The 13,579-nt window shown below is 47.6% G+C and overlaps 1 protein-coding gene across 1 annotated transcript in view; it reads right to left on the reverse strand.

Moving 5' to 3' along the window:
• Window positions 1–13,579, reverse strand: part of COL27A1 (collagen type XXVII alpha 1 chain) — a 222,490-nt gene that overhangs the window by 40,908 nt on the left and 168,003 nt on the right. Inside the window, exons 35-37 of the mRNA XM_038745686.1 lie at window positions 11,089–11,142; window positions 9,987–10,040; window positions 4,531–4,638 (exon numbers count right to left, since the gene is read on the reverse strand). Of these exons, the coding sequence (XP_038601614.1) occupies window positions 4,531–4,638; window positions 9,987–10,040; window positions 11,089–11,142 (216 nt within the window). The remainder of the gene's footprint in view (window positions 1–4,530; window positions 4,639–9,986; window positions 10,041–11,088; window positions 11,143–13,579) is intronic.

The following is a 13,579-nucleotide window of genomic DNA, read 5'->3' on the forward strand; positions in this document are numbered from 1 at the left end:
CCTTAGGGATGGCCTGGGAAGAGGGAGAGAATCTTTCCATCCAGCTTTTCCCAAACAAGAAGGGAGGGAGAGAGAAAAGGGGGTTGGTGGGTGGATATGTGCGTGTGTGTGTATGAGACAGAAAGAGAGAGAGACAGAGACAGAGAGAGAGAAAGACAGAGAGAGAGAGAGAGAGAGAGAGAGAGAGAGACAGAGACAGAGAGACAGAGACAGAGACAGAGACTGGAGAAGATTCTTGTGGGGAGGCTTAGTTTGGTCCAGTGGTTCACAGATGGGCCTGGTAAGAGGTAGGAAAACCTCTGTGTGATCCTGTCCCATCAGTCATGTCAGCCTTGATGGATTTATTGGTTTATAAGTTTTGTTGGTAATTTATTTTTTCACTTCTGTCTAATATTTATACACATTTTCTCCCCCTTGACAATGGTTTGTATGTGGCCTAGTGGAAAGAGCATGGGCCTAGGAGATAGAGGACTTGGATTTAGCTCTTCCAGATGCCTGCTGTGTGATCTTGGGCAAGTCACTTAACTTCTCTGTGCTTCAGCTTCCTCACATAAATGGGGATTCCATTAGCTATTTATTAGCCTCCTATTTATACTATGAACAACAAGAGGGCCAGGGAATCTGTCTGACCTGATTATCTTGTATCTGCCCCAGAGCTTAGTCCTTAAAATGCAGTAAGTGCTTGATAAACAGCAAACTAATAATAAATACCATAGTAATACTGTTTTCTTCATAACATATATAATTCTATTTATTTTGATGGTATTGACACCTCTCTACTTGTTCTGTTTTGCTGTCTGTCTCCCCCTTCTAGACTGAGCCCATTGGTGGGTAGGGACTTTATATGTTGCCAAATTGTACTTTCCAAGTGCTTAGTACAGTGCTCTGCACACAGTAAGCGCTCAATAAATATGACTGAATGAATTACATGATGAGCATGGATTGAACCACAGACTTTTGTATGTTTCTCAAGCACCTTGTCCAATTAGGTGTTCAATCAATGCTGCTGAGGCTGACAGTGATACAGTCCCTGACAATCATGGTCACGGACACTGGGAGATAGACCCCTACCACACGGGTTAGGAGGGGTGTGTAGGTCCAGATACAAGGCTGACTCCAAGCTGGGTCTTTCCTTCCTGGACCAATAATGGATGGATTGGTGATTGACTGCTATGAGACAACTGTTTGGAAGGAACCATTCCCGTCGAATCGAACTACTCCCAATGGATTGGAACCATTCCCATTGGGTGGAAAAAGCCTCAGCAGATGGAACCACTCCCATCGGATAGAACTATTCCCATTAGATGACACAGAGTCCATTTGGATGGAAGCATTCCTATCTTCCATCTTCACTGGATGGAACCATTCCCTTTGAATGAAACCATTCCTATTAGATGGACCATTCTCATCAGGCTATTTGTTGCTTGAAATCTGACCATTTGTTAGGGCAATAGATTAGGATCCAGAATTCTTAGCTCCTGGTATAGCAGGGATTCCCCTTGGTTGAGATTGGGGTGATAATTAAACCATAGGAGGAAATTTTTTCTAGTCAACAAAGAAAACTGCAACAAAAACAATTTTCAGATCATAAAAAGCAAATGCAATAAGACATTTTCCAGTTCAACACAGGAAAGCCAAAACTACTTAACCCCCTTCACACACCATATCAGAGACCTCTGCCCTTTAAACTTCTCCCAGAGCTCTCAAGCAAGCTGGGTTTTGAAGTTTGGCATTTAGAAATGGCACTTAAAAACACAGATTGAATGAGGCAGGAAAACATTCAGTGCAGGAGAATTTTTAGAAAAATGAAATATGATTTCTGAGCAAAAATAAGTATCTTGGCTGCCTCACAATATCTATATTTTTTTGAAACAACGGAAGCATCACATTCCCAGCCACTAACTGCTCATAAAATTTTATTTTTTTCAGTTCTACTGTTTCTTAGATCGGCGGGTGCCTTTTCCTTTCAGAAACCTGACATTTCAGTGGACTCCAGAGAGCTCTTTCCTGCCCATTGTGGCTGGGATGTGTAATAGAAGGGAAGGTGGGGCATGACTTCCTTTCCATGTCAAAGCTAGGAGTGAGGAGGAGGTGGGATTTGGAAAATCTACCTCCCCCTCCCCATTCCCAGCATCTCTAACTCAGAGAACCTGGTGTAAAAACCAAACTGTGATTGTCAAAGTGCTTCCTGGATGTATCACAGAGGAAGACCCATCTACATACAGAGATCAAGTAGAGGACTCTTGGGCTTGAAGGTAGGTGCTTATAAGAGTCTGGAAATATCATTAGTCTTTAGGTGAGAGTTCTGGCCACAAAAAAGACTGCCGTGTGGGCCTGGAGCTAAACTCACCCTTGGAAAACATCAAGATGTGACTTATTTTGTTGTTGAATCTTGAGTATTCCTTTCTCAGTGGAGAGCTAGTGCATTTTTTGGCATTTGAGAAGCCAAATATATTTGCAGTGGGTTTGTTTCCCTCCTTGATATCATGAGTTCTTTGGGGGCCAGAGAACTTGTCTTTTTTCCTCCTTGTGATGTCCCCAGCCCAGACTGAGCCTGGGTGCTCAGTCAATGAATGGGATGGTGATTCCAGGGCACCGTGGAGCTGGAGAATGTCCTCAAAAAGATAAAGAGGACAGACTATTGCGGAGAGGCAATTTAAAAGGTTTTTGACCAGAAGCACCAGGTGATTCAGTCTCCATTAGGAAGTGTGTTGGGCAAAGAGTGCATTGGATGCCTCGAGTCTCAAGCTGAAAACTCAGCCTGATCTGAGAATTCGGAGAGCAAGATATCGTGGGAACATCTCTCAGACTTTCCTCTCAGAGCCTCTAGGGATGCCAGGCCTCTGGGCCCACTGGCCCCTTAGATCTGGTATCCTGCCTCTGGTTAAGAGATGGTGAGGCTGGGAGGGTTGAGAGATTTTTTAATGGTTTTTGTTAAGTGCTTACTATTTGTCAAACACTGTTCTATGTGCTGGGATAGGTACAAGTTAATTGGATTGGGCACAATCCCCTGTTCCTCAAGGAGCTCATAGTCTAAGTAGGAGGGAGAACAGGCATCCCCATTTTACAGCTGAGGAAACTGAGGCACAGAGAAGTGAAGTGACTTGCCCAAGGTCATGCAGCGCTCAATTGGCAGAGCCAGGATTAGAACCCAGTTATCTACACTAGACCATGCTGCTGAGAGAGAACTCAGGCTGGGAGTGGGAAGGATGAAAACCTCCACATCCTCGTTCAATGCTGGGACCTTATGCACCTCCCAGAAAACATAGGGATGGACTCTGGGCCAGAACTTTTGAAAAGCCTTGCAGATAATCCATCAACCCACAAAAATGGTCCACTGGGCTACAGTTTGTTCCCTGGTTCTTCCCACCCTTGTCAGTGACCTATCTTTAATGCATCTCATGCGAGGAGCACCAAGAATTGGAAGAAGTGCTGGGATGCATATCATTCTAATTTTAATTATGCTTGCATTTATCAATTTGCCTGCCTGAGAGAGTGGTTGCTATAGATTCAGGGATCTTCCGGTCTCCGTTTGCTCTTGAGCACTTCAAAGTGCTTTGGCATCTGAGAAATCAGGCTGCGGGTCTGAAGGAAATCAGCTAGAGGGCCTAAAGTGAGGTAAATAAGCTCTGTTCTCTCTTCAAATTATGTTGTGTTTAATCTATCAATCGGGGAAATCCAGTTCTGTGGGAAACACTGCATGAGTTAATGGTAGTTCTCCTAGCTTGAAGATATGGGGAACTTGAGAAGAGGTGTGGAGAGGCCAGTGAAAAGTCTGAGACCAGGGATAAATGGACAGTGTGCCCCTAGATGTTTAGAATCTACCTGCAAGTCTACTTAAATTGATGGCTGCTTAATTTGCTGAGAAGCAGTGTGACCTAGTGGATAGAGCATGGCCCTGGATGTCAGAAGGACCTGGGTTCTAATCCCTGCACTACCATTTGTCTGCTGTGTGATCTTGGGCAAGTCAGCTCACTTCTCTGTGCCTCAGTTATCTCATCTGTTAAATGGGGGTTAAGACTGTGAGCTCCATATGGGACAAGGACTGTTTCCAACTTGATTAATTTGTATCTACTCAGGCACTTAGAACAGTGCTTGGCACATAGTAAGTGCTTAACAAATACCATTTTTAAAAAACAGTCCCATCAATCAATCAATGATGTTTATTGAGCATTTACTATGTGCAGAACACTGGAGTAAGCATTTGGGAGGATACAATATAACAAATTTAATATACGCAGAAACCAGGAAGCAGATCTGGAATTTCTAGACCTACAGCTGTGCTGACTAGTCTCTTAAAGGAATGAGGAAAAGTGGAGTATTGTAGGAACTATCTGGTTGGTAGGCTGCCTTGTCAGGAGGGCTAGAATCAAGTCTAAAAAAAGTAAATTCAAATTCTGCTCTATGAGTCTTGATGTTATTTCCACTTCAGGGTCGCCTAGAGCTGAAAGGGAACACAGGAAGTACACAGCCATGGCGGGGTGGGTAGTGGGAAGGGGGAAGACCCGGCCGATAGTATCTCAAACTCACACGGACACCTGTGATTCCGGGAAGTCCAGGGGGGCCCTCCATGCCCTTCAGCCCCTCTTTGCCTTTCTCTCCTTTCTCGCCTTCAGGGCCTGGCTCTCCCTTGTCTCCCTGGGAAAAAAAAACCACAACATGTGAGCTTGTCTGGACTAATGAAACATGGGACACGTGTGGGTGTCTGCCCCCGGCAACCCACAATTTCATGATCTGGGTCGGAAAACAAGAACTGAGTCATATGGAGTCGTACCGTCCTTGCCGACGGAGGAAATGAAATAATAAAGATAGTTATTTTTAAATGTCCTTGGCCAGAATGGGAGAATTCCTCTGCCATAAGATGGGGAAGGAAGGACGGACAGATCTCCAACCCTCTCCTCCTGTACTGAACTCTAAAGAACCCACTCACGGGCAGAGAAGTTCTGACCTGCAGCTCACCAAAATTCCACCATGATGCTGTTACCAGCATCTTCTGATTTCTGGAGTCCAAGGGCTCTGGGGTGCTTTGTGAGTGAGTGTGTGTGTGTGTGTGTGTGTGTGTGTGTGTGTGTGTGTGTGTGTGTGTGTGTGTGTTTGGGGTGGGGTGTGGGACTGCCATCTTGGACTGTGGGGGTAGCTTAGCTCTTGGCACTGTAAATTGTAGGGCTGTTTTCCTTGGCAGCACCCAGAAGTGGCAGATATGACAGTCCAATGTAGATCAGTCTCATGGGCTGACGAGGCACCAATGCCAAGTCATTCATTCATTCATTCAATCGTTTTTAATGAGCGCTTACTGTGTGCAGAGCCCTGAACTAAGCACTAGGGAAGTACAAGTCGGCAACATATAGAGACGGTCCCTACCCAATAACAGGCTCACAGTCTAGAAGGGGGAGACAGACAGCAAAACAGAATGGTCCTGGCCAGGGTCGACCAGAAAACGGTCTTAAAAGTCAAGAAACCATCAGGAAAGGTGGTGGCTGGGAGAGGACAGGATTGAGGATGGCTAGTCAAAAAGGGTGTATTCAGGGTCAACACAGAAGTCTTCCCCAAACCCCACTGCACTAGGGAAAGGGGGGACCTGATAGAGCTTGAGAACAAACACAAGGAAACACTTCTCCCCCCGGCCAATGGTCAAGCTGTGGAACTCATTTCCATAGGAAATTGTGCAGGCCAAAAATACCAGCTGGTTCAAGGTGGGTTTGGATAAATTCGTGGAATGGTTTCCCTAACATGTTTCTATAGGGAAAGTTTGGGATACTGGAAGGTTCAAGAAAGGTTTAAATAGATCTGTGGACATTAAGTTCATTAAGGGTTACTTGAGGGAAAACCAGTTGTTGGACATCAAGAAAGAGAATGATTACACTGTTCTTCCAAGCAGCTTTAGGTGCCCCTGTCTTAGACAGAACCTTTGGCTGGATGAACCATTGGTCTGCTCCAGTTTGTCATTTCTTATGTCCTTAAATACCCATATCAGAGGAATGGCCCAATGGAAGGCTTTTTAAAGACAACTAAAACAACAAATTCGTCCAAAGTCAAAAGAATAGCAAAAAAAAAAAAAAAGGCCCACAGTCTTAGAAAGACACTTGAATGTTTAAAGAAGAGGCATGCCCTGAACAGAGCCTGGGTTGGTTGACTGCTTGAAGTTTTATTTATTTATTTATTTTACTTGTACATATCTATTCTATTTTGTTAATACGTTTGGTTTTGTTCTCTGTCTCCCCCTTCTACACTGTGAGCCCACTGTTGGATAGGGACTGTCTCTATTTGTTGCCAACTTGTACTTCCCAAGCGCTTAGTACATTGCTCTGCACACAGTAAGTGCTCAATAAATACGATTGATTGATTGATTGATTGATCTTTCATCTCTGGAAGTCCATGTTTTCTCCTTTGCACCATCTCTTGGGGGAAGTTAATCTTTCAGGAGGGGAAGACTTGCTTTGGGGAGGGTCACAGTTTGGAATCTCTGGCTGGACTCATTCTTTAGGGTGTTGGGTAAAATGGCAATCTCTCGACATGATGGCCTGAGCTGGGTCTTGAATCAACTGAATTGATTTCCACCACCACAAGACTGGACCAGCCAGGAGGATCAGGCCAATGGGGGTCCTTTCTGGATTGGTTGGCCCTGGTCAGAGCCTCAGGGATTGAGGAAGAAAGTAGCAGATGGGGTGATACACAGATGGAAGTAATCTAGTCAAGGACCTGATGGCAAGAGAAAGAGCAAGTGGGCCAATGGACGGCCCAGGATGGAGAGAACAGGCTGGAATGCTGCCCTGATGGAGAGGGAGGGAGGTTGTCCTTCTGGGCCACAGCCCAAGCTCTAGAGAAGGACCAAATGGTGAATAAGCAGGATAGTAAAAGGCTGAATCTGGGAAGCAATCCAAGGAGAAGACTTCAGGGCTCAGAGCCATGCAGGGTTTGTGGGGTGAGCAGGGACCTGGGGGAGCCTCTGCCTCAGGAAAGGCATTTCTAAACTGCAGACATTTTCAAAGGCAAAAATAAAACAAGTCCAGGCTGGACTGTAGACTATGAGCTCCTGGGGGACAGGGGTCGTGCCTACCAACTCTTTCCTATTGTATTGTCTCAAGTGCTTAGTACAGTGCTCTGCACGTGGTAAGCGCTCAATAAATACCACTGCCTGGTTGATTGATTAGCATGAAGATGTCGGGTAATAACAAAAGGGGATGACTCTGACCTCGTGGCCAAAGAAGCTCAGAGTTCTTCCCACAGCAGGTCTCTTGGATCCTGCTTAGGAGGTAAGTTGAGAGGCTAGAATGCTCTTGGGGGCTTGGAGAGAGGGACCAAAACCCTCCCCAGATGCAGAAGCTATGTTGGTGGGGGAGTTCGATCCTCCACCCCAACTCCCAGCATGCTGGGGTAAGGTGACCCAATTTGGCTGAGACTCCAGAGAAAAGGGCCTTCTGAGATGCCAATGGGATGAAGCTGGGGAGTTCCAACCTGCTGCTGTTCTAGGCCTCTGCGTCTGGAGCCTTCAGTTTGGATTTCAGGCTTCTGATTCCGACAAGAGTCGGAAACGCCTGAGATACCAGAGGAAGACATACGGCCTCAGGGCTTGGGGCCACGGACTGAGACGCTGAGGATTCCAACCCTCAATCTGGCTCCAGGAAATTTCGTGATTGATTCTGTCTGCCTCCTTGTGCTGCATTCCGAGGTCTCCCCCTACCCTGACTCTGCAGGAGAGTTCAGTGGTGGGCCTCACGTCTCCTGCCTCTAGGAACAAATGTCCCTGGGACAAGGTGGGCCTGGGGTCATGGGTCTCAACACATGGAATGCAGCAGGTAGGTGGACCTCCACCTTAAAGGGAAGGAGGAGCAGAGAGGCAGCAGCTCTCAGGGAGGGAGGAAGCAAGATCAGCCTGTCGTCCAGGGGGCAGAGGTCTTGGATGGGAGGATGAGAGGACGGATGCAGCTGGCATTTGGGAATCTTGGGAGCGAGAGGGATGGTGGTGGAGCCTGGGGTGGGGGGGGCGGGGGGGGAGGTCCAGAGATGACAGACCCGCTTATCATTTAGGGTCCAGTAGCAGCAGATAAGAAATGTCTGCACCATCCTAAAGGCCTTGAGGGACTTGTGTATTCCCTTCCAGGGATAAGGATCAAGAACAGTCCTGGGTTGGGTGGAGGGGGTGGGGTGTGAGCAGGGACAAAGATCAGGGTCAGTTCAGGAATCACGTGGGGGTGGTTTTGGCCATGCTAGGATGGGGGTAGGGACTGCACCCTAGGCAGGGGAGAAGGGAAGAAGAGGCCGTGAGGCTCAGCATATCAGTAGGAGTGGGGCCTGTCCTGCAGCTCAGGATCCAGATGCAGCAGCATCAGCAGGAAGAATTTGGGATACTGAAAATTTGTCAAGAAAATAATGGCACTGAGCGATTTTTTCATTTGGGGAGCTAAAAGCGGGTTACCGTTCCATGGCATTCACCCTCCCAGCATGCTCATGGGGTAGGCAGCATCTATCTCCCAATTTACGCATGGAGAAACTGAAGCCAACGGTTTGTGGCAGAGGCGAGGATTGAGCTCCAGGCCGCCTCGTTGATTCTGGGATGGATCATGGCAGCTCAAAGCTGGGCAGATTTTTGGTGGGCTGGGGGCGGGCTTCACCCCTTTAAAGTTACAGAAACCACTGGAAATATTTGAAAGATGAGGGAGTTTTAGGTGGCAGGTGGCCAGTGCCCACTGGGAACCCACCTGCTTTCAGAACAGGGTATGGGGCAAGCAATGATAACGTCTAAGCCTCCAAAGAGGGCAGCGGGAAATGAACCCGAGATTGGGGAGAGCCAACGAGGCAATGGAGAGTCTCAGAAGTTGGTGACTTCTCTAAAAGGACCCAGCAGCTTTTGGCTGGAGCTGAGCCTCAAGACGGCTGTCCCAGATGGGAATCCGGTTGCTACACTTGCTGTAGGGGCAGCTGTCAGGGCTGCCACAAGCTTCTAATCCCTCTAGACAGTAAGCTCGTTGTGGGTAGGGAATGTGTCTATTGTTATATTGTAATAATAATAATAATAATAGTATTTGTTATGTGCTTACTATGTGCCAGGGACTGTCCCAAGTGCTGGAAGCACTGTACTCTCCCAAATGCTTAGTACAGTGCTCTGCACATGGTAAGTGCTCAATAAATATGATTGAATTAATGAAAGAATAATCTCTGCTCTGCCTCTTGTCTGCTGTGTATCCATGAGCAAGTCTCCTAACTGCCTTGTGCCTCAGTTTTCTCATCTGTAAAATGGGGATGAAGTACCTATTCTCCATGTATGACAGGGACTGTGTCTAATCACACAATAATAATAATAATAATAATAATAATAATAATAATATTGGTATTTGTTAAGTTCTTACTCTGTGCAAAGCACTGTTCTAAGTGCTGGGGAGGATACAAGGTGATCAAGTTGTCCCACGTGGGGCTCATAGTCTTAATTCCCATTTTACAGATGAGGTAACTGAGGCACAGATAAGTTAAGTGGCTTGCCCAAGGTCACACAGCTGACAAGTGGCTGAGTTGGGATTCGAATCCATGACCGAGCCCTTCACACTGAGCCAAGCTGCTTCTCCAATCTTTTATCTACTTTTATCTCAATCTTTTATCTACTCCAATTCTTAGTTTGGTATACAAGTACAGTGCAGTTAAGCGCATACACTAAGTGCTTAAAAAATATCACAGTTATTACAATTATCACTGTTATGTCAGGATGGATGCAGTGAGGTGAGTGAATTCCCTCCAGGGGTAGCAACTGAGACAGGACACACCTGTCTTTTGCTCAGAGTGGAAACCTGCTCTGAGGCGTGACCTACTCAGAGTTCCAAGAAAATAAGATACAGAGCAGCACCTGCCGGTATAGTAGAAATTGCCCCCAGAGCGCTCCCCAGAAGAGGGGAGGACCACAGCTTCAGAAGAAGGTAACTGGCCCACTTGGCCCAGTCTAAGTCCGGCCTTTGAAATGCCTCTGCCTCTCAACGTCCCCCAAGAACGAGCTTTACCTTCAATCCAGGAGGTCCAGGAGGGCCGCTGTCTCCTTCCAGTCCCGTTTCTCCCTGCAAAGAAGCAGAAAAGGGCAGCTGAGAGAAGTTTATTTATTACCCTGATTCCTGGGAGAGGGGCCCCTCTGTCCCCCACTAAAGGCCCAGAGGGAACTAAGTGTCCAGCTCCCAAATTCAAAATTCAAAATGGTTCCCCTGGACCTAGGTGTTTCATACCCCTCTCTTTCTCCCTAACCCCTACAACCCTCTTCCTCCCTTCAAAGCCCTACTGAGAGCTCACCTCCTCCAAGAGGCCTTTCCAGACTGAGCCCCCTTTTTCCTCTTCCTCCCCTTCGCCCTACCTCCTTCCCCTCCCCACAGCACCTGTATATATGTTTGTACAGATTTATTACTCTATTTATTTTACTGGTAATATTTACTATTCTATTTATTTTGTTAATGATGTGCATCTAGCTTTATTTCTATTTATTCTGATGACTTGACAACTGTCCACATGTTTTGTTTTGTTGTCTGTCTCCCCCTTCTAGACTGTGAGCCCGTTGTTGGGTAGGGGACTGCCTCTATATGTTGCCAACTTGTACTTCCCAAGCACTTAGTACAGTGCTCTGCACACAGTAAGTGCTCAATTAATACAACTGAATGAATGAATGAACTCCTTTAACCCAGGCTGCCAGCCAGTTTCTCAGCCCTCTTTTTTGGGCCCTGACCGGCGTCCAGGCTTGCTTGGCCTGATGAATGTAACCCCTTCTAGCTTGAGTCCATTCTGATGACTATCACTCAGGACATCCTTAGAGCCTACAGGGCCTGTGAGGGAAAACAGGAGTGACTGCCATAGCAAAGGCATTTTGCTTTCCAGGAGTGGCAATCAGTGGTAATCCAAATCAAACCCATTACTCACTGAATCCAACCCTCTCATGGTAATCACGTGAGCCCCATGTGGGACTGTGTCTGACTTGATCAACATGTATCTACCCCAGTGCTTAGTAAGGGCTTAACAAATAGCAATAATTATAACACCATCCACAACCATGGATAGTAGACCATAAGCTCCTTAAGGATAGGGATCACGTCTTACTTTTGTTGTTTGCTGTTTGCTACTCACCCTCTGACCAATCAGACCTTGTTCACCGGGAATGCCCAATGGTCCAAAATCACCCTAGAAAGCCAAGCACAGGTCATCAAAGCAAGCAGATCAGAGGCCCTGGAGTTTTGCCCCTGTAGGTCATTACTTCTTCCTAAACTACCTCCCTGGGGTTTGATTTTTGTGCCGGGTTTTGAGATCGGGGAATGGGGTTGATAAAATCCCCCCTGAGTATTGTCAATGCTGGGGTGCGGGGAGGGGACAGGACGGGAGTTACGGGGATTGACTCAAAGAAGAGAGCAGAAACTGGGGAGGGGCAGTTGGTTTAGGGCTCCTGCCACTGCTCTGAGAGTCCTCCCCACATTCAGGAGGGGGTTCTGGTCAATCCCCACTCTATTTATTTATTTATTTTATTTGTACATATCTATTCTATTTATTTTATTTTGTTAGTATGTTTGGTTTTGTTCTCTGTCTCCCCCTTTTAGACTGTGAGCCCACTGTTGGGTAGGGACTGTCTCTATATGTTTCCAATTTGTACTTACCAAATGCTTAGTACAGTGCTCTGCACATAGTAAGCGCTCAATAATAAATAAATTATTTTATTAATAAATAATATTAATACGATATTAATAAATCAATAAATACGATTGATGATGATGATGATGAACTGCCAAGTCCAGGGGGCTAGGGGACAGGAGTAGGGATGACGGGGTCAGCCTTCCTGGGAAAAGCTCTGGCTTGGTTCACAATGTCCCTTTGGGGAGTTTGGGGGCTGACTCCTCAGAACCTAGAGGCCCATGGGGGTGGAGGGCATTGGCAGGACTTGGCTCTGGGCTGGAAAGGCAGAGCTGGGTTGGGAGTGCTCTGTTCTTCTCTCAGGAACCCGCATGGACCAGGGGCCCAGGGGGAAGGCAGAGAGGAGGCCAGATGACTGGTTCAAGGACAACGATCTGAGAGATCAGTTCCAGGAGCCCAATTTGGGAGCAGCAACAGCAGCAGCAGGGTTTCCTGGAGCATCTGAGCAGACCAGACTGGTAGCCCACAGGAAGGGAGCATCTAGAGGATGGGGAGCTGGAGGTTATAATGAAGCAAGGTTCAGGAGCAGAGTCCCCCTGTGGTGTGGAGGAGGACAAGTGGCTGGGAGTGGAAGATGGGAACATAGGATGGGAAATGGGTCTCATTCAGGTTCTGGGGCAAGGACTTCAAGCGACCACAAATGCATCTTACTTTGCTCCCTGGGTGGTGGGGCAGCTTGCAGGGACTTTTTTTACAAAGTGACAAACTGAGGGGCTGAGTGTGTGTGTGGAGTGTCCCAGGGCTCCCCTGGTCCCAAGCTGAGAAGAGTGTGAAGGAGAGGTATGTGACAGATGCCAACCTAGTCTCGGCTTTCTCCCCCAGCTCTGTAGAGTGCTAGGGGTTCACTGCCTCTCCCTCTAAGTCCTGTGGGCTAACTTCAGAAACCCCCACTTTCCCTCCTGCCTACTAACAGACAGGAGGCTCAGGAACTGAGGCACTCAGGGGTGCTTAGGCCAGTTTCCAGGAGGGGTGCTGGAGGGGCTGTTTATTAGCCAGGACCCTCTGTACTCTCAGATATCCATCCAAGAGGTCTCCTTTTCCTCTTTCCAGATGTGCAGGGATCCACTATCAAAGCCCTCTCTCAGGGCCATTCCTGCAAACAATGACTCTTTCTCCTCCTGGGGCCAACATTGGGGCTGGGCAGGGAAGGACTGGGGGCTGAAGGACAGCTTCTCCTCTTGGCTCAGGATGGAGGAATGCGGGGACTCCTTTCCTGCTTTGAGCAACATCCAGGAAGCACTTGGGAAGGATCAATGGAGGCCTGTTCCCTGGGAGAGGTAATTAGGGGCACAGGGGGCATGTGGGAGCAGAGTGAAATTCAGATGAGCATCTCAGGGGGCACAGACAGAGCAGAAGATACAGTAGCTTTGGGAGGTGTCAGAAGCGTTGCCAAAGCAAATTTCATGGGTCATGGGAGGAAAAGAAAAGACCCATACAATGGAAAGAAAATTGCATAGAATCCCCTGAAGAGGGTTGTTCTCCTCTGGGTTCTCCCATTCCCGTTCCCACTTCTGCTCTAACAGGGGAAGCTTTGGTACCCAGGGGCTTGGGGGAAATACAAGAAGCCATTTCTACTCCAGCTTAAGAATAGCTGAATAGGAGACTCCCCTGCCCTTCTGATTCCCATGAGCAACCTTTAGATTGAGGGGACAATAAGGCCCGCGGGGGAGTTTACTTGTTTAGAGGATTCCCTGTGGCCTGCCAAGATCGCAAAACTCCCAAGTCGCAGCCTGGTGGGTCTCTCTCAGTGGGATGACAGGGTCCTCCCTGGAGACCTGCCCCATCACAGGCCAGAGTTTGGATTCTGAGGGTTTGCTGCTTCTCCGCCTCTCTTCTGCTGCTTAAGGCAGGAGGGGATATGCTCAAGGCCGGCTTTGGCCTGTGCTAGCTGAGTGACTTGCACTGCCCTTGGAGAAAGTCCCCGCTCTCGGTTCCC

Source organism: Tachyglossus aculeatus, chromosome 4 (genome assembly GCF_015852505.1).
Source record: "Tachyglossus aculeatus isolate mTacAcu1 chromosome 4, mTacAcu1.pri, whole genome shotgun sequence".
Lineage (NCBI taxonomy): Eukaryota > Metazoa > Chordata > Mammalia > Monotremata > Tachyglossidae > Tachyglossus > Tachyglossus aculeatus.